This window comes from Peromyscus eremicus, chromosome 6 (assembly GCF_949786415.1).
Source record: "Peromyscus eremicus chromosome 6, PerEre_H2_v1, whole genome shotgun sequence".
NCBI lineage: Eukaryota > Metazoa > Chordata > Mammalia > Rodentia > Cricetidae > Peromyscus > Peromyscus eremicus.
This window is the reverse complement of record NC_081421.1, coordinates 40254298-40281959: the sequence shown is the minus strand read 5'-3', so window position 1 is coordinate 40281959 and position 27662 is coordinate 40254298. Positions and strand designations below refer to the sequence as shown.

General features: G+C 41.0%; 1 protein-coding gene across 2 annotated transcripts in view; it reads right to left on the bottom strand.

The window, feature by feature from the left end:
- Gmps (guanine monophosphate synthase) overlaps positions 1-27662 on the bottom strand; it is a 76071-nt gene that overhangs the window by 19507 nt on the left and 28902 nt on the right. For both annotated transcript variants that reach the window (XM_059265420.1, XM_059265421.1), the window contains 7 exons: positions 20131-20245; positions 13521-13618; positions 9642-9745; positions 5783-5976; positions 5382-5547; positions 2404-2555; positions 1588-1761 (listed from right to left, as the gene is read on the bottom strand). In XM_059265420.1, the coding sequence (XP_059121403.1) occupies positions 1588-1761; positions 2404-2555; positions 5382-5547; positions 5783-5976; positions 9642-9745; positions 13521-13618; positions 20131-20245 (1003 nt within the window). The remainder of the gene's footprint in view (positions 1-1587; positions 1762-2403; positions 2556-5381; positions 5548-5782; positions 5977-9641; positions 9746-13520; positions 13619-20130; positions 20246-27662) is intronic.

Genomic DNA, 27662 nt, shown 5'->3' with positions numbered 1-27662 from the left:
CTCTTGAAGCATTAAATGTATACCTGTGTTCATAGCAAAACTCACAATATCCAAATGATAGATGTACCATAAATGCCCACTGATGATTAATTAAATGAACAAAACATGGTATACACATGCAATATTGTACTACGTAGCCTTTGAAAAGAAGGCAATCCCATCATACAGTACACAACATTAAACCTAAAGGACAGTAGGCTAAGTATGAAATAAGCTAGTAACAACAAGACAATCCTGAAGGGGAGGAACACAGGGAAGACACTTTTGTACAATCCCACTGCATCAAGTACACAAGGTAGTCAAATAGAAACTTAAAGTGAAAGGGTGGTTATAAGGCAGTAGGGCAGGAACAAAAGGGAAGGCGTTTGATGGGTAAGTTTCAGTTCTGTAAACACAGCAAGTTTGAGAGCTTCTACTATTCTATTCTAGATGATGGGATTTATTTTATGTTTTATACAACAATTTTTAAAAAGACTGATAAGTCTTGATAAGACATGGAAAATGAGAACTTTTAACTCTTCGCAGTGGGAATGTATAAATTCAGCATTTTGGACAACAGTCTGGCAGGAAATCAAAATGTTAAAGAGTCATTGTATGATTTAGGAATTATTTGTTTTTCAAACATGGTCTTCTATAATCCTGGATTTTAACTTAGTATGTAGCTGAAGATGACCATGCAACTCTGGATCCTCCTGCCTAGACTTCCTGAGTGATGGGTTCACAGGGTTGCACCGTCACATTGTGCTACTCTAGCAATTCTATACCCAGGTATCCACTAGAAGAAAATGCATGTTTACAAGCATTTGTAACCAATATCCATAACATCATTTCTAACAGCCCAAAAGAGCAATGTCCACCAACTAAAAATGTGAACGCATACACACAATGAAATATTATTTGGCTATAAAAAGGAGTAAGTTAAATTACACTATAGATGAACCTTGAAAATATATACTAAATCATGGCACTCAGGAGGTAGAGGCTAGAGGGTCACCAGTCAGCCTCAGCTATATAACAAGTTAGAGGCAGGAGATACATTGAGACCATCTTTTTAAAAGCAAAGCAAAAAGCCAATCATAAAAGGCCACAAACAAGATGTATAAATGAGGAAAACTACAGAAGCAGAAATTAGTGGTCTGCAAGGCATAGTAGCCTTTAATCCCAGCATGTGAGAGGCAGAGACAGGTAGATAGCTGAGCTTGAGGCCCGCCTGATCTACATAGCAAGTTCCAGGCCAGCCAGAGCTACATACAGACCATGTCTCAAAAAATAAAAACAAACAAACAAAACAAAAAACCCTAGTGGACAGTGGTTGTCTAGAGTTGATGGGGAGACGGGGTGGGGTACAGTCAGAATGAAGAATGACTGCTAATGAGCACAAGATACACTGGGTTCCTTCTGAGGGTAATAGAATTACTTTGTGGAGATGGTTAGTCAACTGTGCAGTACTGGGAAGAAGAAAGAAAGGATGGGGAAAGGAAAATGCCCTGTGTCTGTGTGTGTGTGTATAAACACACACACACACACACACACACACACACACACACACACACATATATATCATGGAAAAGTTCTCACAGCCTTTACCTCTTCCCTCAACTTTCTGATAAGTTCCGTGTCATTGTGGTGGGTTTTGATGAGTTCAGCTTTGCCACTAGCAACAAGGGATGCACTTTCTATTAGATCAGGCCGTAAAGTGCCTTGGGCAAGGAAAACCTCCTCTGGCTTCAAACTCATTTCTCCAATTACTTCATTAGCAATCTGTTACCAACAAAAACAGAACAGTCTTCTAAGAAATCAATCTTTTTAACAAAATTAATGAAATTTGAATCTTTGCAGTACCAACCAGAAAATTAAAATATCAAACCATGAAAAACAAATTTCTGAAAACATGTACATTGTATGATTCAAAAATGTATGTGAACATTCTCTTCAGTACTCCCTGAATATGGTCACTGGTAAACCCAACAGAAGTGCAGTGCCAGCAGAAAGGTCCATTCCTAAATATCTAAAACACCAGCTTAGCAACATGCACGCTTTTTACATCAAAAGATGTAAATAGGACACAGACCTCACCCTGCCCCCACCCACTTTACGTTTATCTTAAAAAATAAAATTAGCCAATTTTGTTGATATTATGACAAAAACACACTAAAATTCACATGAAACAGTGAATTGCACACATTAAAAGAAAGGTACCTTATCCAGGTGTGGCAGCACGCCTTTAATCCCAGCAGAGGCAGGTGGATCTCTGTGAGTTTGAGGAAAGTCTGGTATACAAAGCTAGTTCCAGGACAGACAAGGATACACAGAGAAACCCCGTCTCAAAAAAAAAAAAAAAAGAAAGAAAGAAAGAAAGAAAGAAAGAAAGGAAGGAAGGAAGGAAGGAAGGAAGAAAAGTACCTTAACAAAAGTATCACCAATGATTTTTCTTTTCTCCTCAGGACTTGTAGTCATATTTAATGTTTTGCTAATTCTTTTTCGTGGGGTCCTGTCTTCATCTGAGATTGGTAGAGTAGTTGTTCCATTGTAGAAAGAATGAGCAGCATTTATCACTGGGAGAGATGTAAGAAGTATTTTAAACTATTATATTTCTTTACATCATAAATATGTCAAGGCATAGAAAGAAAACCAAGATGGACCCTTTGAGATCCCTTACATTGCCCATATGTTCAAAAACCAGCAATAAACCAGCCAAGAGTTCAGATTTGGGAATTCATTGAGAGAACTCTGTAGCATTTAGATATGAGACCACACCACTGCCAACAGTGCTGGTTGCTTTCCCTCTGTTCAGTGTCCCATAGAACAAGTCAACACTTGTTATATATACATATACAGTACATACAGCCCTAAACACAGTCAAATGCAGTGGCTCCTCCACAGAAAACCAAAGTCCTCACAGAACAGCACACTAACCAGCTTCTTTAAAAACTGCTACCTATACATTTACAATTACCTGGATATCCCTGTATTTATTATTACATAAGACCAAAAAATCATGCTAGTTCAATGGCAAAAAGTGTTTGCCTAGTGTGTACAAGGCCCTGGGTTTAATTCCCAGTACTAGCAAATGGGAAGCAGGTAAGGAATTCTGGAAGAAACTACGACTACTATCTGGTAGCAGAGCATAACTGCTGATATGCTTCAATATGAGATGATGAAGTAGCCTGCTGTTTTAATCAGGGTCCATCCAAGACCTGTAGGTCCTTCTCTTAACCTAGTGTGTTACCCTCAAGCTCCTGCCTACCAACATTCGTACAGGTGAACAGAGCACAAGAGGGAAGGAGGGAATCACCTTCAATGTAGCCGAGTTCTGTTTCTATTCTAGAGTAGTACCTCTAACCTCAACTACTGGTGCCAGTGTTGCAAGCCCAAGTCTCTTAGGAAGCCCTCAGCTTTCTTCAGGTCAGGACAGTAGCAGCATGCTCTGCATTAAGGAAAACCATCTGCTTCCCATGTTTTCAAATAGTTCCTGCTCCTGGCACACCCAGAGACTCATTCTTCCCACAATCCAATGTTCCTACTTCCTAAACTTCCCTAGAACTCTGCAGCCTACATCAGCTTGTTTCTTACTGGCTCCCTTCCCACTTTAGTCCAGACTTTAAATTCTACTGATCCAAGTTTTTGTTATTAAAATTTCTCTAACAGGAAGGCTCCCTTAGGAAACAGAATAATAAGATACCTTTAAAGCAAGTGGGGCAGTAACAAGAATTTGACTGTATACAAAAATGGTTACTACAAACAATACTAAACTAAAACTAAAGGCATCTCCAGGCCAACTCTTCCTCAGCCTGACCTCAAAGTGTTTACAGTAAACCTCACACAACAGAGACAACTAGACTGCAAAGAGGAAATTAAAGCTATCAACCTCTAGTTGCAGAGAGAGAGAAGACCTTAGTTATAAATTCCCAAACTATACAGTCCTGTGAAGACCCTGCTAGGTCCCAGCTGGGACTCTGGAAGAAGACTGACTAGTGAGGGCCCTTCAAAGTTAAACTTCATTATCTTATCCGAGAGAATCCCCCTCAGACACCTGCATTTGACCACCTAGTATTCTTCTTCTATTTGCTTATTCCCTCTCCTTGTGTCACTGGGCCTGTTTATGCCTTTGCAGTTAGATGGTCATCGCTTCAAAAAGGAAAGTGACTATGTAGGAGTCATCACCTTAACCTCAGCCTTGTAGCATCAATTCCAATTAAGTTAATAATGTAACTATGTACATTGCATTTAGTCTACTATACCATAACTGCAGCCACTTATACCTTTTTTAGAGAATAAGAAATATCCATAAATATAATAAAGTTTATTAATGTAAATAAATAAGTTTATTAGTCATCATTGTCCTTTAAAGTAACAGTAAATTGCTGGGTGGTGGTGGTGCACACCTTTAATCCCAGCACTCAGGAGGCAGAGGCAAGTGAGCTCAAGGCCAGCCTGCTCTACAGATCGAGTTCTAAGGTAGCCAAGACTGTTACACAGAGAAACCCTGTCTCAAAAGACCAAACAAACAAACAAATAAGTAAGAGTAAATAAACAAATAAGTAAGAGTAACAGTAACTGAGGATCTCTTTTTTTAAACTCTGTGTGTGTGTGTAAGCACTCAGCTATGCATGCAGACATTATAAGACTCTATCATGCCCCACCAATTTTTTTAATATAGGGTCTCTCACTAAATGTTGAGCTCACTAGTTCAGCCAGACCAGTCAGCCAGCAAGCACAGGGATTACCCTGTCTCTACCTTCCCAGTTTGAGGATTACAAGCAAACAGGACACATCTGGCTTTTGAATATGGGTCCTAAAAATGAATTCAGGTTCTCATGCTCGTGTGGGAAGCACTTTACCAACTAAGGTACCTACAGTCTAGCTATGTTGCCTAAGATAATTCCAAGCTCCTGGTTCAAATGACTGCCCTGCCTCAAGTCTCCTAAGTAGCTAGGATGACAGGTGCACACAACAAGCATGTCTGGCTAATTATAGACTTTTAATCTCCATTCTCTGTATGAGCTTGGGTGCAAAACAACTGTATTTGTAGAAGAGCTTAGATACTCACTTGCATAACATATCATAACATGGGAAGGAGGGGAGATTTTTAAAAGGATGAAGAAGACAAACAGAAGAGAATAGAACGGTAGATGCTAAATGGTAACTTACCAATTTCAGTAACCTAGTATAACAGTAAATATTATCTAAGTTTTATATTGGACACTTCTTGATACTACACTTGATCTTAGTCAAAAGGCCAAGAAGCTACTGGACCTTCTTGAAACAGAGAAAATTATATATGTGAACTAAAAGGTATTTTCAGCCTTGACTTCACAGGGAAAACCAGGCTTGAAGAAATAACGCCTGGTATAAATGAACTTCTCATGGTTAACTAATACCTTTGACCTGAATTCCAAGCTTTTTGAGGGCCTCTTCAACAGACTGGCTTTCTCGTTTTCTCATAAAGCCATTATCAATGTGCACAGCAATAACTTGATCTTGGTTCAAAGCACGATTCAGCAAAGCTGTACAAACAGTTGAATCTACACCACCACTAAGTAAAACCTGTAAATGAGGGGGAAAAAAATCAAACAGGAAAAACAAACAAAAAATAAACACTACCACCTTGTATAACTACTTTAAAATGTTGTATATATTAAAGATATGTACAGTAACTGATAGGTGATATAAAACACACATTATATATGTATCCTGTCAGCTGACAAGGCTAAGCAATCCAGCTCTGGTTTCTAATATTTGTAACATAAGTTTGTAGACAACCAGGTGATCAAATGCTTACCAATACTTTCGATGTGCCTACTCTCTCTTTGATCTCTCGAATGCATTCAATTTCTCGGTTCTGCACAGTAAAGGTCCCACTGCATCCAGCTACATCATACAGGAAATTCTTCAGTATTACTTTCCCATTTTCTGTAAGGCCAACTTCAGGGTGAAACTGTACACCATATAGCTTTTTAGATTCATTGGCTATACCTTCATGGAGAAAACAGTCACAAAACAATTTTTGTTCAATATACAACTAATAGTCATGATCCATTCCTCAAAATCTCTCTTATGTTAAATGTAATATGCCTTATTCAACTTTTAATTACAGAGAAAGAAAATATATAAGTAAACTTACATTGCTATAATCTTTATAAAGTATACAGCAAAATATGAGATGTAGTACAGGGCAGAAGCTAGTATTTCACTAGCTTCTCACTTCTCTATCATTACTTCGGTTTTCTTATCTATTTAATATAGAGAACAACTCAGTTTTGGTTGTCAGTCCTAGTGGCTTCCACATATACTTGGCAACCCCCAATTCCCAACATTTAAAAGAAAAATCTTCATACATTAAACTTTTCAGTATTTTCCATTATTTCTTTTTTGAGTTCCACTAACTACAAATGCAGGTTGAATAACCCTACTCAGAAATGTTTGGGTTGATAAGTGTTTAAGGTGTTGTGGTCTAACAGTTTCCAAGATTAAAACATTCCACCCTTCAGGGAAGCTCTGTAGGCAGTAAGGTAAACAACTCAAAACAGCTTTGGGAAGGAAGTCCCTGAAATTGACCAGATTCTCTAGACCTGCCAGAGCAAGCAATGAAAGCAGTCCCTCCAAGATGGGAGAAGCTGAGCTGCAAATGGACTGAGACTAGACCAGCTGCCTGGAAGAAGCAGAAACCAGCCCAGCGGCCTGGCCAGCCGTTTAGAACAATTTAGGAACCTACAAAAGGCATTGTCCAACCTACTGAGATGCCAACAATCTGTGTGTGCAGTGTGCTCCAGGTTCCCAGCTTTGAGGCTTTGGTGATGCAGCTGTCTAAGTCATTTCTATTCTTATAAGTAACCTCTCACTCATATTACTGTAACCCCAGTGAAACTCAATGGTTCACTAAATTGGACTTTGATGGTGTCCATACTTTGGTCTGTCATGAATTCTCTATTTGGGGCGAGTAGAAGTATATGCTGTGTCTCCTTAGACAAAGTTTGGTCACACATAAATATTTTGGTATTAACTTTTTGTACGAGACCCAAGTACAAACATAAAATTCACTGATATATATCACAGACAAGTAGTCTAAAATCACACAGTATTTTAAGTGTACTTGCATTCTGACTACAACTTGCCATTTGGGGGCACTCAAAAAACTTGCAACTTGTGATTTCAAGTTAGTAATCAAATAGTTTTGGATTGTGGGCAATTTCAGATATTCAGATTAGGAATATTTACTATATGATTTCACCTACTTCACTACAGGGTTTAACGAATCATCTGCCAAGCAACAGGTGTTGGGCTAGGGGCTTTAACTGGGCATCACTATCCTTATTTTATGGTTCATGCAGCAGGAATTTGCCTCAACTCGGGGCTGGAGTGATGGCTCAGTGGTTAAGAGCACCAACTGCTCTACCAGAGGACCCGGGTTCAATTCCCAGCACCCACATGGCAGATAACAACTGTCTGTAACTCTAAGATCTGACACCCTCACACAGACATACATGCATACACCAATGCACATAAAATAAAGATAAATAAGTTGTTTAAAAAAAAAAGAATTTGCCTCAACTCTTAAGTAACCAACTCATGCCTGGTAGAGCACTTTAGACTTTATTTGGCTTCCAGGGTAGCACTTTTGGTTGTGGGGCATTTTCCCACCAACCCCACAGCTCCCCAGAGTTTTCTTGAGTGTGAGCAGCACGAAATGTTAGATAGAAGGATTTATATTGCGGAGAATATCGCGGAGATAAACAGATAGAAAATAAAGGATAGCCTCGAGAGGGCCTGGAACCTATTCCAACGGGCCCCGACTGTCTCTGCCCCAGGGTATTTATAGAGACACCAAGGGGTGGAGCAAAAGACCTCCTCCCCCAGCACAGCCAAGTGCAGACCATCCCAGACACCTGCACTCAGGCCCGTGGTCCTAATCATCCTCTATGCGGACCTGCTATGTAAAGCCATGAGGAACCCGAAAACGGGCTCCCACACTTGGTATACTTTTATCTCACTGTTTGCTCCTTCTTACTCTTCACCGCTGGTCCCTCTTCTCCCAGCCTATCTCTACATACGGAAACTGCCAGTGCTCGGCCCTTAAATGTCTTCTCCATAAACTCAAGTGATCTCACATTCTAATAATCCTAATATTCCATTCTTAGGCTCATCTATATACCTGCAGGCTAGATTTCTCCTCTGAAGTCAAGATGTATTAACTGCCTACTAGACACCTTCGTTTTGATGTTTAATAAATCATCCTGAGTTTCATGCGCAAACCCAAAGCCCTGAGTTCTTTCCCATTAGGCAAATAGAAATTCTACCCATCTGTTATTAAAGCAGAAAAAAAAAAAAAATCCAGCATTTAAAACTTGACTCTTTTACTACTTGCTACTCCATACTCAATCCTGTAGCAAGAATTCTAATTGGTCTTAATAATAAAAACTCAGAATCAGATATCAGGGTAAATGCTAAAAGATCAGAGAAGTAAAGAAGCAAAGTAACCTCTTACCTCTCTGAATCCTCCTACCAAAAAGGGCAGAGCTCCTTTCTCTGCCCACCTTATATTCCTCTCTCCACCCAGCCATATCACTTCCTGTCTCCTGTCTATACAGACCTCCAGACCTCTATGGTTAACTAATGCCTATCCACCCTCTGATCTTCAGATAAGCTTTATTTGTTAGAGCACAAACAAAATATCTGTCCATTCAGAGCATTACCACAATCCAAAGATGTGACTAGTCCACTTCTACCAGCCTGCTCTAAACTTCACTTTTTCTCCTCTGATCACCAGAATACACAGCCTTCCTGCTTATACTTTGACCTAGTTTATTTTCTTCTCATGGTAATATAATCCTGAAATTAGATCATGCCTATCCTTTATTCAGAACACCACCTACCTAGGAATAAAGCCAAAGCCTTACAGTTACTCAAAGACCCCACTACCTCATTCTCATGTCAGACTTACTCTTGCTCAGATCATGTGTATTCAACTTGATTTCTCACTACAGCCCCAGCTCAGGACCTCTGCACTCACCTCTTCCTTCAATATCTAGGTAAAACAGTAGCATCACTAATCACACTAAGGCTCACTACTGCTTGCTTTTTCAATGTAAATAATCTCTGACATCTAATATATTCTTTGAAGGAGACACACACACACACACAGAGTGACAGCTTCCTCCTAAACCACACCCACACCTGCTTTCACCTGCACGGTCCTTTGCTGCTGTCCTGCCTGAGTCAGAAAGCAGCCACCTGAACCTCTCTTTCTCACTATTCTCACCTTCTTGGGCTCACACACAGACACATACATTCATATGAATAAACTGTTTTTAACAAGTATTTTAAAGCATTATGTGACTTAGGAATAATTCCCTTAGGTTAATAATGGATCCACATTGACAACAGCTATGAAAAAATAAGAGTCCACAAGCTGGCTCATGTGGGTAAAGGCACTTGATGCCAAACCCAGCAAACTAAGTTCAATCAGTGGGGTCCAAACAGGGGGAGGAAAAAACCCTTAAGTGGCCCTCTGACCCTTAGATACAATAAATGTAAAAAAAAAAAATTAAACATTTTAAATGAAGATTTATTTAAAAGTATCTCATACAGAATCGTGACTACTCTAAAAATTTAGTGAAACCTGCAAAATTTAGAACTTTTACCTGCCACGATGTTCCCAGAACGTGCTACAACCTTGAATCCATCAGCTACTTTGTCTACACTGTCTCCATGTGTAAGTAAAACAATTTCTTCCTTCTGAAGGCCCCTAAACATATAAAAAGAAAGATTTTTAAATTTACACACAAATATCTCAATGAGAACCATGATGAATATGTCATTGTCCTGGCGAGTTTTATGTCAACATGACAGTGACACAGGGTAGAGTCATCAGAATGAGGGAACCCCCATTGAGAAAATGCCTCCAGAAGGTTGGAAGCAAGCCTGTAGGGCATTTTCTTAATTAGTGACTAATGGGGAGGTTAATCCATAATGCAGCCCATTATGGATGGTGCCACCCCTGGGCTGGTTGTCCTGGGTTCTGTAAGAAAGCAGGCTGCACAACACAGAGGGAGCAAGCCAGTAAGCAGCATTCCTTCATGGCTTCTACATCAACTCCTGCCTCTAAGTCCCTGATCTGCTTGGACTCCTGTTCTGACTTCCTTTAATCACAAACAGTGATGTGGGAGCCTAAGCTGAATAAACTCTTCCTTCCAAGTTTCTTTGCTCACTGTGTTTCATCACAGCAATAGTAACCCCTAAGACAGTCATTTTGTTTAGAAATATGTTTGCTATATGGTAGATTAAGAAATTTAGGAGGTAAAAGTTATGTAGCAATGTTGTATAATATTTTGTTTGTGTTCTGACAAATAAAGCTTGCCTGGAGATCAGGGGGTGGAGCTAGCCACTAATTAACCATAGAGGCCAGGCAGTGGTGACACACACCTTTAATCCCACCACTTGGGAGGAAGCAGGAAGATCAGGAGTTCCAGGCCACCCTGGGTTACATGAGATTGAACAAGTCTAAAAGAGAAACAGAGCTGGACAGTGGTGGTACACGCCTTTAATCCCAGGGAGGTGGAGACAGGATCTTGGCCCTCCATTCAGTCTGAGGATTCATAGAGGTGAGAAATTTCTAGTGGTTGCTGCTCTGCTTCTCTAATCTTTCAGCTTTCACCCTCGATATCTGACTCCAGGTTTTTCATGCTTCATAGCAATGCAACACTGTTAGAATTTATATGTATTCTATTATATATAAAGCCAATAAAGGATATTAAATAACAAAAAGGGGCAACTAATAAAAATTAAGAACTAGGGGCTGTACAGATAGCTCACTGTATTAAAACAATCATGAGGATACAAGTTCAAATCCCCAGTATCCACATAAAAAGCCAGTTGCAGCCACATGTGGACACAGAACCCCAATCCTGTGGGTTAATGAAACAGGAAAAGTCACAGCTATCTCCTGGCTGCCAGGCTAGCTCCAGGTTCAGTCAGAGAACTTGGATCAAAGAGAATGAGGCAGGGAGTAAAAGAGTAGGGTGCCCAACATCCTTCTGTGGCTTCTATGTATATGCACACATGTGGGTACACCCACACACACACACACACACACACACACACACACACACACACACACCTAACAAATAATATTTAAATTTGAAACTAAAGCTAATAAATATATATGAAGCTGGTACTCTTAATTATACTAAAACAAAAAAATACAAAGGTAATAAAACTGATTTCAACATTTCTGAGATTTTATCTTCAGAACAGATACTTCAATATTGACTTAACAATTCAGTCATATCAATAATGATACTGATACTGTTATTCTGCAACTATATGTACAGTATAAATATATGTAAAATACAGGTTATTATGTAACCAGTAAACAAGATTTTCAGATTAAGAGTAAGAGATATGGGGCTGGAATGACAGCTCTGTGGTTTAGAGAACTTACTTCTCTTCCAGAGGACCCACATTCCCATTACCCACATCAGATGGCTCACAGCTACTTATAGCTCTAGCTTCAAGAGACCCAACACCTGCTTCTGGTCTCAACAGATATACACGTTCATGGAATACATTCAAACACACACACACACACACCCCAATCAATCAATCAAGCTTAAGAGTAAGAAGCATTAACTATGTTGGAGAGGATATGGTGTAAGGGGAACACTCCTCCACTGCTGGTGGGAGTGCAAACTTATACAGCCACTTTGGAAATCAGTATGGCGGTTTCTCAGAAAATTGGGAATCAATCCACCTCAAGAACCAGCAATACCACTCTGGGGCATACACCCAAAGGAGGCTCAATCATACTACAAGGACACTTGCTCAGCTATGTTCAGAGCACCATTATTCATAATAAATAGCCAGAATCTGGAAACAACCTAGATGCCCCTCAAACAAAGAATGGATAAAGAAAATGTAGCACATTTACACTATGGAGTCTTACTCGGAGGTAAATAATAATAATAATAATAATCATGAAATTTGCAGGCAAATAGATGGAAATAGAAAAAAAAAAAAAATCATCCTGAGTGAGGTAACCCAGACCCAGAAAGACAAACATGGTATGTACTCACTCATAAGTGCATATTAGACACAAAGCAAAGGATAACTATCCTACAATCCTCAGACCCAGAGAAGTTAGGTAACAAGGAGGAGCCTAAGAGGGACATACATGGATTGCCCTGGGAAGGGGAAATAGATGAGATCTCCTAGGTAAACTTGGGGGAGGAGGTGTAGAGGGGAGAGGATGGAGGATGGGAACATGAGAGATCGGGATGGTCAAGTTGTGGGAGGGATGGAGAGGGAGAGCAACTAAAAAGACTTCTTGATAGAGGGGTCATTATGGGGTTAGGGAGAAACCTGTTAGGGGAAACTCCCAGGAAATCCACAAGGATGACCCCAGCTAAGACTCCTAACAATAGTGGAGAGGGTGCCTGAACTGGCCTTCCCCTGTAATCAGATTGGTGACTACCCTAATTGTCATCAGAGAGCCTTCATCCAGTAACAGATGGAAGCAGATGCAGAGATCCACAGCCAAGCACTGGGCCAAGCTCCAGGAGTCCAGTTGAAGGAGGGAGAAAGGGGTTGGTCAAGATAATGACAAGGGAACCCACAGAGACAGCTGACCTGAGCTAGTGGAAGCTCATGGACTCTGGACCTACAGCTAGGGAGCCTGCATGGGACTGACTTAGGCCTTCTGCATGTGGGTGACAGCTGTGTAGCTTGGTCTGTTTGTGAGGCCTCTAGCAGTGGGATCAGGACCTGTCCCTGGTGTATGAGCTGGCTTTTTGGAATCTATTCCCCATGCTGGGAAGCCTTGCCCAGCCTTGATGTAGCAAGAGGAGCTTGGTCCTGTCTTAACTTGATATGTGATGCTTTGTTGACTCCCATGGGAGGCCTTATCCTTTTGAATGGAGGAGTGGATGGGGTGGTAGATGGGAGGTTGGGGGAGGGAACAGGAAGTGAGGAGGGAAGGGAAGCTGTGGTTGGTATGTAAAATAAATGAAAAATTTAATAAAAAATCCTATAATCTCTTATATTAATTAAAAATAATTATATACACTGATTGTATCTTTCTAAAAAACATTCATATTGCCTAACTGTTCACAAAAACACCTAGAAATAAGCACAATCAAGCAGAAAAGGTGGAGCTCCAGTGCAAAAATAAAAACAATGGTGTTTAATTATGAAGAGGAAATGGTTAACCCCTGTAACCCACATGGTAGAAGTAGAGAACCAACTCCCAGTTATCCTCTGACCTCCACACATGCCCCATGGCATGTGCACCTGCACGCGCGCGCGCACACACACACACACAAATAGAATAACAAAAAAATTTAATATACATGTTTATTAATAAAATATATGGGATTGGCAAGATAGGTGAGCTGGTAAAGGCATCTGCCAACAAGCCCAAGGAAGGCAAAAACCAACTCCCACAAGCTGTTCTCTGACACACACATGCCATGGCATACCCATATGAGTGGACACAAAATTAAATAAATGTAATTAAAAAATAATACCTGAATATTGAGCACGTATTATCCATAGTAATATTGAAAACTCCATCTTCTCTAACACTTTTTTTATGCACAGTGCCTCCAAAAACCTTATTCATCATCTATTGAAGAAAGAGTGAATATGTTAATGAGTCAAAAAGAAAAGTTTTTATGATAAAAGAATTTATATCCTTTGCTTTCAAAATTTTTTGCTTGTACCATGAATGTATCAAAGTAAATAAGTATTTAATAAATGTAGATAACTATAATTATTATATATAAAATTAGTAAGAGGCATGAATTTATAACAAAATTTGGCAAAGGATTTGACCTGAGGTTAATTTCTATTGAACATTGATAGACTTTCCATTTGGTATACTTTAATTCACATTAAAAAGAGAAATTTCAGCCAGGTGTAATAGCACGTCTTTAATCCCAGAACTCTGGAGGCAGAGGCAGGTGAAGTGAAGCTCAGTAGGTTCAAACCATGCTTGGTCTACATAGTTGAGCTCCAAGACAGCCATATAGCTATATAGTGAGACCCCCGTCTCAAAAAAGAAAAAAGAGAAATTTCCCTCAAGTCAGAATTTAATTTGAAAGCACTTGCAAAGGTACTCAGAGATTTAAAAAGCCATAGCAGGTAAGAACTGCAGCAGCAACACAGGAGTTCTAGAAAAATGTCTGACAGCCATGAAGGAAAAATATATAATCCATTTTAATAAAACAAGTCTGAATGGTTGAATTAGAGAGTGACAGACAAGAGGCAAAACTAGACATTAGATAAGGGCAATGCAATGAAAGTCTTGTGTTGAATATAAAGGGCATTTGGGCACAGTGGAGCACACCTTTAAAACCAGCACTCTAGAGGCAGAGGAAGGTGGATCTCTGAGTTTGAGGCCAGCCTGGTCTACAAAACAAGTTCCAGGATTGCCAGGGCCGTTATCCAGAGAAACCATTGGGGGGTGGGGGGTGGGGGGTGGGGGTGGGGGTGGGGGTGGGATGGGATTAATAATAATAATAATAATAATAATAATAATAATATAAAGGACAAATATGTGTAAACCACAAGAATGGCCGGCTGCTATGGTATGTATACTTGGCACAGCCATATCTGAATGGAATGGCAGAAGTCATAAAGCCAGCACAGCTGCTTGACAAAGATCCAGCAAAGCCAAGTCGCATGATGGCTGCCATGCCACCTTTGGTTTTCATCTCCACTCGTTGCATACTTCAGAGACTTTTAATATTTCTACAATTTGAGGATATTGGATTGATGGAAAATTCCTTATGAATCATGTGTGCCTTCTCCCAGGAATGTTGCTTCTAAGCTTCCCCAGAAAAGTCCTGAACATACTATCGCCCCCCACCTACCCACCCCACCCCCATTTCAGGGAGATATCCTTATCTACTTGAGGGTCTTCCTTATGCCTTGGAGGTTGTGGCACATAAAGAAGCCAGAGGTCTCTTCATTAGGCTATGAGACATTCTTGAAACTTCTGTCCCTGCACTTACACAGGAACAAGATATTCAAAACAATGTAAATTCAAAAAGGTCAACAAGATTCAGTGGGCTAGAGGAGTTGGCCACAGTTCAGATTACAAGCCTCTTCCCACTGTACACTCAGATAATTATGTGGCACTCAACTCTGCCCTGATGAACAAAGTATGGAGTGGAAAGATGATGAAAGAATGAGGTGTCAGGACTTCCCTCTTAGAAAAGTTAGCTCATATAGAGCCACTATAATGTCATATGACCAAGAAACAACAGAATGACAGGATTAGACATACAGACAAATTCTATAAAGATATAAACGTGAACATTGTATTATGTCAGAATTTGAATAATAACTGCAGCAGCTTTAGCCTGAGCAATTTTTCTGGGCACTCTGAACACTAAGAGTTAATAATACACTGCTGGGGGGGGGGGGGGGGGGTGTTGCTTGAAGATTTTGTTTTGTTCTAGGTCTAGTATCCCTGAAGCAACCAAAGCAACCAGCCTGAGCACAGGCTGTCATATGCCTCTAGATTCTCAAAAATTGGGTTATGGGGTTAATGAGTAAAAATGATAACTCTGTTTTTTAATGTCAAAACTTGAGAAAAAATGATTGGAAATGATAGCTCTGTTCTGTAATAGTTTATTAATGATGACTAAAAGATGAACAAAAGGAAGTGAAGCACATGTCCAAAAACAAAAATGATATGATCTATGTTTTAGAACATCATGAATGTATCCCTGCTTATTAAATTCTGTATAAATAAAGAAACAATCTGGCTGCTAGGCAGGCAGGCTGCAAGATTCTCCCAACCACCATGGCCTGGCTCATTTCCTTCCCCCACCAACTCCTTATACCCTCTGCAGGACCCATCCACTGCCATGGATTACTCCCGGCATATACTCAATCTGTCTTAACTTCTCCTGCAATCAAAGAATAATTTTTACCCTTTCAGTAGCTAGAAAATAGTATATAGGGGCTGGAGAGATGGCTCAGAGGTTAAGAGCACTGCTTGCTTTTCCAAAGGTCCTGAGTTCAATTCCCAGCAACCACATGGTGGCTTACGACCATCTGTAAGGAGATCTGGTGCCCTCTTCTGGCCTGCAGAGATACGTGCAGACAGAACACTGTATACATAATAAATAAATAAATCTTTAAAAAAAAAAAAAAAGAAAAAAGAAAATAGTATATAAAGAATAATTAGGGCAGACAAATCAAGAGTTCAAAGATCTAGCCACAAAGCAAAGGCTTTGAGGCCAAAATGAGCTACATGAAACCCTGATTTTATAATATTTATCTTGTGTCTTTCCTGTAAAAATTTCTTGTTTCTTTTCCTTCATTACATTCTAAAGGCAAAGGACAGGCAAAACGGAAAACATAAGAAGACAATTTATAGATGGGCATGGTGGTCCATGCCTTTAATCCCAGCACTCGGGAGGAAGAGGAAAGCAGCTATCTATGAGTTCAGGACCAGCCTGGTCTACAAAGTGAGTTCCAGGACAGCCAGAATTTATAATAAACTGAACATGTTAATCCATGGTCATATATTAATTTGACTTTTTTAAACCTCTTAGTGTTCTGCCTGCATGTACATATGTGTACCACATGCATCCCTGTGTCCTGGGAGGTCAGAAGAGAGAATGGCTCTCCTGGAACTAGTTACAGATGGTTGTTAACTATCGTGTGGGTGCCGGAAATCAAACCCAGGTGTTTTGCTCTAACCACTTATCAGCCCAGCCTCTTGGCTATTCTTGGCATAGAAAAAAAAAAAAACCTTAAGGACCTGTTAGTTTAAAAGAAATTTTTTTTTTTTAGTTTAAAAGCAAATGAGAATATTAACGAAAGTGTCTAAATGTCAGCCTTAAAGACTTCCTCCCAGAGTCCAGAAGAAGCTCTACAACCAGCAGAGAAAAACCCTATCTGAGGGTTGAGGAATGCATCTGTTTATACCCTATTTTGTTGCATGTCTTTTTATTCTCCTGCTTCTCTAAATCCACATCTTCTTTTCAGCTCTCATTCTTAGCTCCTCTCTTGCCTAACTCCTACATTTCTAAAAGGAGATTCCTTGCAATCCTGAGAAAAGTATCAAAACCCTAACACAATCCTTGATTAGACATAAGGAGCAGAGCCATTACCTTGGTAACGCAAGGTTCCAAGGTCTTGGGACCAGAGGGACAAACTCTGAGACTTCGCTTTTTATCAGCAGACTTAGCAAGCAAAGAATTGGCAGGCTTTTCTTAAGGTGTTTTGTGTTAATAAGCTTGGTAAGACATCTACAATTCTGACCTTGTGCATAACTGTCAAGTTTTAAACTTAGGATCTATTTACAAAAGCCTTTAGTCTAGTTTGAACTTGCTCTGAAGTAAAACTGAGTTAAAATGTGTGCAGTTTGTGTCAGACTGGGCAAGATTGTTATTTTTGTTAGTCTGAGTAAAAGGAACTATAGTGGCATTCCTGCTGAGCTCCTGGCTTGGTTCCAGAAAGCATCACCTAGATCTAATCCTTCTTTTGTTTAGCCACACCTTTTGTTTCTCTTATCACCCTATGTGAATCTTGTTTGAGAGTCAAGGATCAGAGAGTCCTCCAAGGATCAAAGGCCTAGCAAAACTTGGTCCAGGAAACCCGGAAAACTGTGGTACCTGATAAATCAAGTAATTTGCACCTGGCATTTGGTCTCTGGGAGCTCCTTTTGGGTTGCTTTAAAGGTACAGAGATTACCTATCTAAACTGTAAAATGGAGTAAATAAATATGCCCTAGGCAAAGGGTTAGTGCTTCAGTCCTTCGAGGCTGGACCCCCCTGCAGCCATGATAGGCTAAATTCATTCTTAAGATGCCTCTGTCTTCATTCCACGGATCTGCATGAACCCACACACTCGTGTAGCGACCACACAGCTACAAGGAACAAAGCAGGCTTTAAGTATCTACAGTCTTGTGGGCCAATAGATCTTGCTATGAAGCATATCCTAGTATATTTTCTATATATCAAAATTATATAGCTAAATGAAAAGTCATCTTCCTAACCATAAGACTGAGATGTAATCATGAGATTACATATACACATTACATGAAGATGTAAGATAAGGGAGAGATATCATAGCTGTAATTGCACAAGAAATCTACAACAAACAGCTAATTCATTCAAAAGGCAGTAATTCTAAAACATCTTATGTCTTGGCTTAATCCTCCATTAGAACCCTTGGTTCTGGTGCGGTGGCCTTTACAAATGACAGCTGAATCCCTACTGCATAACGTTGCGGCTCTCACCAGGAGATGATGGCTATTCTTGGTTGTCAACTTGACTACAACTAGAATTAACTAAAAACCAAGAAGCTGGGCACACCTGTGAAGAATTTTTAGTTAACTGAATCATCTGACATAGGAACACCCACCTTAGATCCCGATCAATTGATGTTGACAACTGCCCCATACATGCACACAGAAAATCTGGGGCCGGGCGGTGGTGGTGCACGCCTTTAATCCCAGCACTCTGGAGGCAGAGCCAGGCGATCTGTGAGTTCGAGGCCAGCCTGGGCTACCAAGTGAGCTCCAGGAAAGGCGCAAAGCTACACAGAGAAACCCTGTCTCGAAAAACCAAGAAAAAAAAAGAAAGAAAATCTGGGCCCCACCTTCTCCTGGCACCCAACATAAAGGACAAGCAGGAAACTTCTGCCTTTGCCTGCTCACCTCTACTATTGATTCACTGGCGTTAGAGCCTACTCCTTTGGGATTCTGATGTATACTGAAGTCCAGCTGAGACAACCAGCCTCATGGACTGAACCACCACTGGATTCTCAGACTTTCCATTGGGAGACAGCCATTGTTGGATTAGCTGGACCATAGCCTATAAGCCACTCTAGTAAATTCTCTCTCTCTATGTGTGTGTGTGTGTTCTCTATATGTATATATATTCTGTTCCTCTAGAGAACCCTGACTAATATGGAGGAAGGAAGGATGAGAAGATTTTTTTTTGTTTTGTTTTGTTTTGTTTTGTTTTGTTTTTTTGAGACAGGGTTCTCTACGTAGTTTTGGTGATTGTGCTGGGCGGTGGTGGCACATGCCTTTAATCCCAGCACTTGGGAGACAGAGCCAGGCGGATCTCTGTGAGTTCGAGGCCAGCCTGGACTACCAAGTGAGTCCCAGGAAAGGCGCAAAGCTACACAGAGAAACCCTGTCTTGAAAACCAAAAAAAAAAAAAAAAGTTTTGGTGCCTGTCCTGGATCTCACTCTGTAGACCAGGCTGGCCTCAAACTCAGAGATCTGCCTGGCTCGGCCTCCCGAGTGCTGGGAATAAAGGCGTGCACCACCGCCGCCCAGCCTAAGGGGATTCTTTTTTTTCTTTTTTTTTAAAGATTTATTTATTTATTATGTATACAATGTTCTGCCTGCATGTATCCCTGTAGGCCAGAAGAGCGCACCAGATCTCATTACAGATGATTGTGAGCCACCATGTGATTGCTGAGAATTGAACTCAGAACCTTTGGAAGAGCAGCCAGTGCTCTTAACCTCTGAGCCATCTCTCCAGCCCCGGGGATTCTTTTTTAAGTGAAAATGTTATAGTACTCAAGAGGCTTCAGTAAGATTACTCAGTTGTGGGTAGTTTGGATTATGCAGCAAAAAGTTCTGTACATAAACAAGATGAAAGAGAGGGAAGGAAGACAGAGAGGGAGAAAGGGAGAGGGAAGGGAAAGGAGAGGGGGCTCATAAATGTACTAATATGCAACTAATAGTAATACATTATTTAGGGATGCTTTCTAGCTTTATTTCCAAACGATCAAGTAAGACAGTGTTTAAATGCTATAATGTGACAATCTTTTGGCTTACAACCATAGGGAGAATTTTTAAAATTTTATCTGGTTTATGTTTCTATTCCCTTAGATCTTGTTTCGTAAAACTGTGACACCCTATCTCAGATGACAGATAGACAGGCAGGCCGGCAGATGGATGGATGGTGGATAGATGGACGGTGGTTTGTTAAGTAATTTAGTTACTTACAAACAGGTTTCCTTATAAGGTCGACTCCACCATGGTATAGCAATCAATACACAGTATTAATATGCCCAATTATCTTAAAGAGACAAAGAATGTTTAAATCATAAGAATAAAACATATAGTAAACTCTCAAACTCAAAATGCAGCTGTACCTGCATGCCATAGCAAATTCCAAGAACAGGCTTGCCAATGGTAAATATTGCTGGATCAAACCAGGGAGCATCCTCTGCATACACAGAATTAGGTCCTCCAGATATGATAATAGCCCTGTGGATTGAAAGAGGAGTCAGTACAGAATGTGACTGCAAATCTTTAATTAATATCTTCAACATCTGTCCCATTTTGCCCCCTATGCCCAGTTCTTAAAGGTTAACCCAATGCTGTCATCTAATTTAGCTAAGTTACAATTTGCAACAAAACATCGTATATTAACTTAGGAATGGAATTAGTAATGGAAAGGTGCAAACCGAGGCCACATTCCTCACCTGGCCAGTGACACATCTTATCTGGCCTTCAGTGTTCACTCTAAAAACTTAATGGGACTATCACAAAAAATTCATGTTTAAACTATTTCCTTAGGGGGAAGGGGAAAAAAAAAAACTAAAGCTGACTTAATTATTATTATTTGGTTTGTTTTGATTTGGGTTTTTGAGACAGCGTCACTATGTTGCCAAGACCAACATGGAACTTGATCCACCTCCCCACTTCATGAGTGCTGGGATAATAGGTGCACGCTGCCACAAGAAGCTAACCATTAAGCATTTACTCCTACATGACTCTGAACAGCTACAATCAGAGATAAGCAGGCAGAGTTGTGCTTGTCTGTAATCCCAGCACCTGAGAAGCTAATGCAGGAAGATCACGGTTGGATGCCAAACTGGCCTACAGAGGAGTAACTATCTAAAAAGAAGCAGGGGAAAACAAACTGTAAGCTAGGGCATTATGAACCAAATGTATAAAATAATCTTAGGGACTGAGTATAGAACAATATTCTGTACTGTGACATACAAAGGTTGGAAGAAAAAAACGTTTGGGATAGCACTAGAACAGATCTGTAACCTAACTCTTAACAAAGCTAAAATTCTATGAGATACACTTAAAGCCTAAGCTATGCCTCAATGGTAGTGCTTGCCCAGTGGCAGAGCACTTGCCCAGCTTATAAAAGGTCCTGGCACCGACAGGAGGAGGGGCAGGGGAAGCAAGCACTTATTAATCAGAACGCTAGGATCTGAATCATGTTCAGATTTTTGTTTTTGAATTTTGTGCATGTGCATGGCAGAGGTGCAAATACCACAGTACTTAAGGAAACCAGAATCTAGTCCTACCCAGTCAGTTCTCTCCTTCCACCTTTATGTGGGTTCCAGGTACTGAATTCAGGTCATCAGAACTGAATGGAAGCACCTTTACCTGCTGAGCCAACCTGCCAGCTCCACATTCACTTCTTTTTTTTTTTTTAATTTAATTTTTTTTTAATTTTTATTTTGCAATACAATTCAGTTCTACATATCAGCCACGGATTCCCTTCTTCTCCCCCCTCCTGCCCCCCTCACCTACCCCCCAGCCCACCCCCCATTCCCACCTCCTGCAGGGCAAAGCCTTCCCCAAGGACTGAGATTAACCTGGTAGACTCAGTCCAGGCAGGTCCAGTCCCCTCCTCCCAGGCCGAGCCAAGCGATCCTGCATAGGCCCCAGGTTTCAAACAGCCCACTCATGCAATGAGCACAGGACCCGGTCCTACTGTCTGGATGCCTCCCAAACAGATCAGGCCAATCAACTGTCTCACCCACTCAGAGGGCTATTAGATAACCACAGAGCTGCATAGTGAGACCCTATTAACAAAACAATAACCACGGTGCCCAGGATCCTTCATTTGTCTATTTTAGTCTGTTAAACAACTTCAGGCTGTAAGAATCTTAGTCATGTTAAACAGAAAATTTTAAAAAAAGACAGATTCAATAAAGGATAAACTCCAGTAGTTAAACCAATTATGAAAAGCCTAAGTAACTCTAGTTAAACCACACTTTCTTAGTCTTATAATACCCTTGTTATTTTGAAAGTTGCTTGCTTGCTACAATGTATATGCATCATGCATATAACAGGTTATAAACAAAAAGTGGTCAATATGTTTCTCATGTTGACTAAAAGAACAGTGAAGCTGGGTGTGGTGGTACATGCTTTTAATCCTAGCAGTGAGGGGCAAGTGGATCTCTGAGATTTCAAAGCCAGCATCATGGTTTACATACTGAGTTCCAGGATAGTCACAGCTACATAATGAGATTATGTCTCTAAAAGCAAACAAAATAAAACAAAACAAAACAAACAAACAAAAGAAATGGTGAAATAGAACTTCCAGCAGAAAGGATCAAAGTAATAAAAGTCACAGTGATAAAATATCTATGCCACTTCTACAAAAAAAAAGGGGGAAGGAAAAAAGAAAGTCAGCTCTATTCTAAACAGGACATCTCCATCAAACCTCTCCTCAGGAGGCTTAGCAAAAAGATTGCAAGAGGGAATGGATAACACCAAAGAAACTCTTCCAGACACAACAGGACTGCCACACATATGAACTCAAAGGCTGCGAGAGCACACAGAGCCCACTCAGGTCCCAGAGCTGAGACTGAAAGTGGACATTATTTCCCACCCCTAGCCAAGAAGCTGCCTCCAATTGTCAACTGCTTACACAGGAAAACTTAAGTTTCTCCACTGGAGTCTCATTAGGAATTCAAACCACACTTAAGGACAGGCCCCAAGACCAGCAGTAGATGGCCAGTACAAAATGAACTCAGTGGCACTTTTTAGATTTTTTTTTTTTAATTATTCTCATATTGCTTTGTTTGGTTTTGTTTTTTTTTTTTTTTTAACCTTACTGGTCTTTTGCTTGTATATTATAGTTTCCAATTTTGTTTTTATGGATTGAGCTTTTTTGTGTCTATGTGTCTCTATGATTCTATTATTATTGTTGTTGTTATTATTATTATTATGTTTTATTTTTCCTAAAGAGAGAGAAAGAGAAAGGTACGGGAGTTGGGGGGGGGGGGGCTGGAGGACCTGGAGGAGGGGAAACTGTGATCAGAATTTATTATGTGAAAAAAAATTATTTTCAGTACAAAACAAAAACCGCAAGCAGCTCTGAGGACTTGAGAGATGGCTCAGCGGTTAAGAGCAGTGGCTGCTCTTCTAGGGACCAAGGTTTGATTCCCAGCACCCACATTATGGCTCACAACCATCTGTAACTCCAGTCCGAAGGGATCTGATGCAGGAGCACTAGGGATGCACATGGCTGCACACACGCAGGGCAAGCACCCATACACATAAAATAAATAAAACGATGTTCATTGGTAGTAAATAGGTAAACAAAGATAAGGTGGTATATACCTGAATCCTCAACACTAAAGAAAGAGGCAGGAGGGTCATGAGGTGAAGGCCCTTGGTATCGAGTAAGAACTCTGGAGACCAACGCAGAGGATGTAGCTTAAAAATACTGAGTTTAAGCTGGGCGGTGGTGGCGCACGCCTTTAATCCCAGCACTCGGGAGGCAGAGCCAGGCGGATCTCTGTAAGTTCGAGGCCAGCCTGGGCTACCAAGTGAGTTCCAGGAAAGGCGCAAAGCTACACGGAAAAATCCTGTCTCAAAAAAAAACCAAAAAAATAAAAAATAAAAAATACTGAGTTTGGGGGGCTGGAACAGTGGTTAAGAGCAATGGATGCTTTTCCAGAGGACCCAGGTTTAATTCACAGCACCCACATGGCAATTCACACCTGTATGTAACTAGTTCCGGGGCTTCTGACACCCTCACAGACATACATGCAGGCAAAACTCCAATGAAAATAAAATTAAAATAAATTATATTTTTTAAAAAATATTGAGTTTTCTCCTGTCAAAAATTTGATAGGTGGTGGCACACACCTTTAAATGTCAGCACTCTGAAGGCAGAGGCAGGCAGGATCTCTGAGTTCTGGACCAGCCTGGTCTACAGAGTGAGCTCCAGGACAACCAGGGCTACACAGAGAAACCCTGTTCTTTTTTTTTTTTTTTTTTTTTTTTTTTTTTTTTTTGGGTTTTTCTGTGTAGCTTTGCGCCTTTCCTGGAACTCGCTTTGGAGACCAGGCTGGCCGAGAACTCACAGAGATCCGCCTGGCTCTGCCTCCCAAGTGCTGGGATTAAAGGCGTGTGTCACCACCGCCCGGCTTAGAAACCCTGTTCTTGAGGGGAAAAAAAATGACTCCTGGGAAGGCCATAAGAACTTGCCGTACAAGCCTGGTGACCTGAATTCCTTCTGTCATCATAGTCTAAGGAAAGAACCAACTATCTTTGAAGTTTTTTTCTGACCTCCACACATACTGTGGTAAGCATGTGCCTGAACTCACACACTCAATAAATAATGAACACACAAATGAATAAGTAACTGAGCTAGGCCAGGGAACTGAGGTAAGTAAACACCCACAGGTCAGAAAACTTCAGTTTGCCTTGCCACAGCCTTGTCTGAGAGAAGACCCAGAGAGGCAACTGTGGAGAACAGGAGAAAACACAGAAACAAGAACATACAGCAAAGAAGGGTGTAGGCTGGCTCCAGGGGCAAAGTACTTAAGGATGGCCAGGAGCACATCTCACTAATGGAGAGTTAACTCTGAAGTCTGATAACGGAGCCAGAGGCCAGCACGTAGATCAAACTCTGAAGCCACTTGCTAGTCACTGCTGTTGAGTCCAAGCATGAGTCCTAATGTAATGCCGCAAGTGTTTGAGACCCCCGGCTGCAGCTGTCCAGGACAGCCAAGGTGATTGATACACACGAGGTCTTGAAGGTACTAACACAGATCCTCTGTCTGAACAGATCTCAATACTGTAGTTGTTCCCCACACTCAACACACTTAGAAGACAGCCCGACATTAGCTACCCTGGGAATGTGATGAAGGGAATCTGTGTAGGGTGAGAAAATCTGCCTAGACCACAGACTGAAAAGCTGAGTGTACAGCAGAGGCCTCTGGTATACAGAAGGAAAACCTCCCTTTATGGAGGAGAGAGAAGAGTCAGTGGGAGGGAAATGGAGTAGAAGTATAACAAAGTATAATGACACACATGTATGATGATGAAACTCATCAAGACAGTCATGGTAGTACATGTCCACAGTCCTAGCACACTTGGACATGGAGACTGAGGCAGATACATTCCACAAGTCTGGAGGCCAGGGTAGCCTACAGAATAAGACTGTCTCAATGCACACAAACAACATGCATAGCTCTATGGAAGAGCAATTGCCTTACATGTATATGTCTTGAATCAATGCCAGCACCATAAACAAACAGGCCAACAAAATGCATTTATTCTGTACTATAAGACTAGCATACCAGGCAGATCTCTATGAGTTTGTGGCCAGCCTGGTCTACAGAGCAAGATCCAGGACAGACACCAAAAGTACACAGAGAAACCCTGTCTCAAAAAAACCAAAAAATACTAGCATATAGTTAAATTTAAATTGCCCTCTACTTCATAAAACAAGAAGTCTCAAAATATAGTAAACATGTATAAGAAGCCTTTAAGAATTCTTTTAACCACTTTTCAATTTAAATAAAAGACAAAAACTGTTTTTAAGAAAACTGAAACAGGCTGCTGATATGGCTCAGTACTTGGAACTCAAAGCACTTGAGTTCTTCCAAAAGACATGGTTCAGTTGCCAGCATGCTGTGGGATTCTGTACACTGTGAGTATGTGTTGCTCTCATTGGTTGATGAATAAAGCTGCTTTGGCCTATGGCAAGGCAGGACAGAGCCAGGCAGGAAATCCAAGCAGAGACAGGAGAAGGGCAGTCTGGAAGACACCATCCAGCCACCCAAGGAGCAACATGCCAATAGACTGGTAACGCCACAGCCACGTGGCAAAATACAGATTAATAGAAATGGGTTAATTTAAGATGTAGGTGCTAACTAGCAATAAGCCTGAGCCATAGACCAAACAGTTTGTAATTAATATTAAGTCTCTGGATGATTATTTTAAAAGTGGCTGCAGGACCTCAGGACCAGGATGGGACAGAGAAAAATGTCCAACTACACCAGCACCCACATTGTTGCTTACTACCATCTGTAACTTCAGTTCCAGGAGATCCATCTCCCTCTTCTGGCCTCTGCAGGCATCAGGCATGCATACAGTACACTTATATACATGCAGTCAAAATACTCATTCAACATAAAATTAAAATAAGTAATAAACAGTGTATTCTAAACCCAGAGAACAGCACAAAGCTTCATCTAAAATTTTAGGGGAATAGAAAAGAAAAAAAAAAAAACATAGTCAGGTGGATCTCTATGAGTTTAAGGCCAGCCTGGTCTACATAGAGAGCTCTAGGCTAGCCAGGACTACATGGTGAGAGCCTGGGGGGGGGGGGGGGGCGGCTGGCTAGACCTGGGGGCATAAGCCTTTCATTTCAGGACAAGGAAAGCTGACGCAGGAGGATCTCTTTGGGGGTCACTTGGACTACATAGCTCTAGGCTAGCCAGGGAGCATAGCGACAGCCTGTAGAAGGAAGGACAGAAGGGAAGAATGGAGGGAGACAACCAGGTAGGTGGTTGTGTGGCTCAGCTGGTAGAATACGTGTCTAGTATTTACAAAGCCCTAGACTTGATCCTCAGCACCACATAAACTAAATGTGATGGAGCACACCTGTAATCCTTGGGTTATATGCCAAGTTCAAGGCCAGCCTGGACTACATAAAGGTCCTGTCTCAAAGAAAGAAAGAAAACAACAAAAAACACCTAGCTAGGCCTTGTAGCTCATGCCTCTAATTCTAGCAATTGGGAAGGAGATTGAAGCAAGAGAATCTCCACAAATTTGTGGCCGGTCTGAGCTACAACATTGAATTGTATTTTGTTTTGTTTTTTAAAGAAAGAAAAGGGAAAATATACTCAGTGGCCAGCGATTCGGCTCGTGAGGTAAAGGCACTTGCTATTAAGCCTGAGTTTGATCCCTCAAACTAATGTGGCAGCAGGAGAATCAACTCCCAAAAACTGTCTTCTAACTTCCTCAAGCTCACACGTATATGTACAAACACACACACAAAGTATAATTTTGAAAAATAAAACATATTTGAAGAGAAAGATAGCATACCTAGTGTTAGGTCTCAAACCCCAGACAAATGGCCTAAGTGTCTACTTACCATATCAAAGCAGACAATGGCCACCAGGTTCTCCCAGCATCCTCCAATCCCTACCTGTTACAGGGTATGGCTGGCATACCTGGGCCCCTACCCTGAACTTCTCCAACCCAGGGCTGGGTTGCTCTTCGTTGGCGTCGTCCCCCCCCTTCCCTATATTATCTAAGCCATTTTGATTATCTGCCCTTTTGGTCTATTCTTTACTTTCTTGACTAGTCTCTTGGCCCAAGCTGCCCCTCTTGGTCAGTGGCTCCTCCTTCCTCTCCCCACTCTCCTCACATGGCTCAGGGTCATATGCACTCTGGACTCTCCCAGATGTCTCTGTCTCTGGCTATGATCTCCCTTTTATCTATAATAAACTTTCTCTCCCACCATACTTAAGAACAGTCACGTCCTTCCTTTTTATTTGTTTTAATTCACCTACTGTAAAGGTCTGAGAGTCAATTAAGGATGGACACTGCAGTCCCTTCTAGGAAAAACCTATCTAGCACTAATCCACAGGAAAAGACAGCATTAGCCATAGATAGACAGCTGCTGAAC